Genomic DNA, 1,176 nt, shown 5'->3' with positions numbered 1-1,176 from the left:
TCCGGCTCGTCTATGGCCTAGCAGCAAGAACTACGTCTCTGTGCGTTATTTCTTTTACTTAGATATTTAAGAGTATAGCCACCTTTCAATTCTTAAATAATATTAAGTGAGTAACAGAGCTGCAGGTTGCACAGCCGTGATCTAGCAAAGCAAAACTGTAATCCTGTCTTAATCCAGCTGAAGCTAAAAGTGCAAAATCCTCAAGACTGTTAAATTGAATATTAATACATTTTAATGTGAATTTGAGAGACCAAGCTGCGTCTGTTGCAAAAAATGAAAAACACCAGTTTTTAACAGTAAAGTATTGAACGAGGATGATCCATGAGATAGTCATCAATTAAATTATATTAATGACGTCATCCTGTGTTCCCACAGACCTCCAACAGCCAAGTGTCTCCTATGAGGAAGAAGCTTCTGGCATTCAACAAGACTTCAGCCTGGCAAACAAGTTCAATCATAACGAGAAAGTACATCAGTGGACTGAAGAGGAACAGATGGGACTAGAACCAAAATGGATTAAAAAAGAAGAGGATGAGCCAGACCCTACACTGCTCAAACATGAGGAATTGGAATATCCACTAACTTATATAAGAAAAGAGGAGCTAGATTCTTCAGTGCTTCAACATGAACAGCAGCCACCAGAACATTTACCAACTGGACAGGACCAGAAGGACCTCTGCAGCAGTCAGGAGGGAGAGCAGCTTGTCCAGAAGCAGGTTGTTGCTTTGATTGAGACTTCTACTCTTCAGGGAGATGATATGAGTGAAGAAGAGACAAGAACAGAGCAGCTTTCCCTTCGTGTCTCTCCAGTGGTTGAGAGCAAAGATCAGGAAGGAAGCAGCTCCTCTGAGTCAGAGAGTCAGTCTGATATTGGCACAAAGAAAAAATCTTACAAATGTGACATTTGTGGGAGATGTTACACACAACGGTGGAAGTTGAAAAACCATTACAAAACCCACACTGGTGAGAGACCTTTTTCATGTGAAACATGTGGAAAAAGTTTCTGTCGAATTAGTGATTTGAAAGTCCACAAGAAAATTCATACAGGCGAGAGGCCTTTTTCATGCGAATTATGCAGAAAAACTTTCTCACGAAATAGAGATTTAAATGACCATAAGCGAATTCATACAGGGGAGAGACCTTTTTCATGCGAATCATGCAAAAAAAGGTTCACAC

General features: G+C 40.4%; 1 protein-coding gene across 1 annotated transcript; it reads left to right on the top strand.

Annotated features, from left to right (window-relative positions):
• Window positions 1–342: 342 nt before the first annotated feature.
• On the top strand, window positions 343–1,169 carry LOC106944327 (oocyte zinc finger protein XlCOF8.4-like; the record flags this gene model as incomplete). Its single annotated transcript, XM_015027479.1, has 1 exon — window positions 343–1,169. A coding segment is annotated over exon 1 (819 nt), but the record flags the coding sequence as incomplete, so codon positions are not given.
• Between the last annotated feature and the right edge of the window lie 7 nt (window positions 1,170–1,176).

This window comes from Poecilia latipinna, unplaced genomic scaffold (genome assembly GCF_001443285.1).
Source record: "Poecilia latipinna isolate Pla-1442-1.1 unplaced genomic scaffold, P_latipinna-1.0 Scaffold8095, whole genome shotgun sequence".
Taxonomy (NCBI): domain Eukaryota; kingdom Metazoa; phylum Chordata; class Actinopteri; order Cyprinodontiformes; family Poeciliidae; genus Poecilia; species Poecilia latipinna.
Note: the sequence above shows the minus strand (reverse complement) of the source record. Positions and strands in the feature narration are given on the sequence as shown.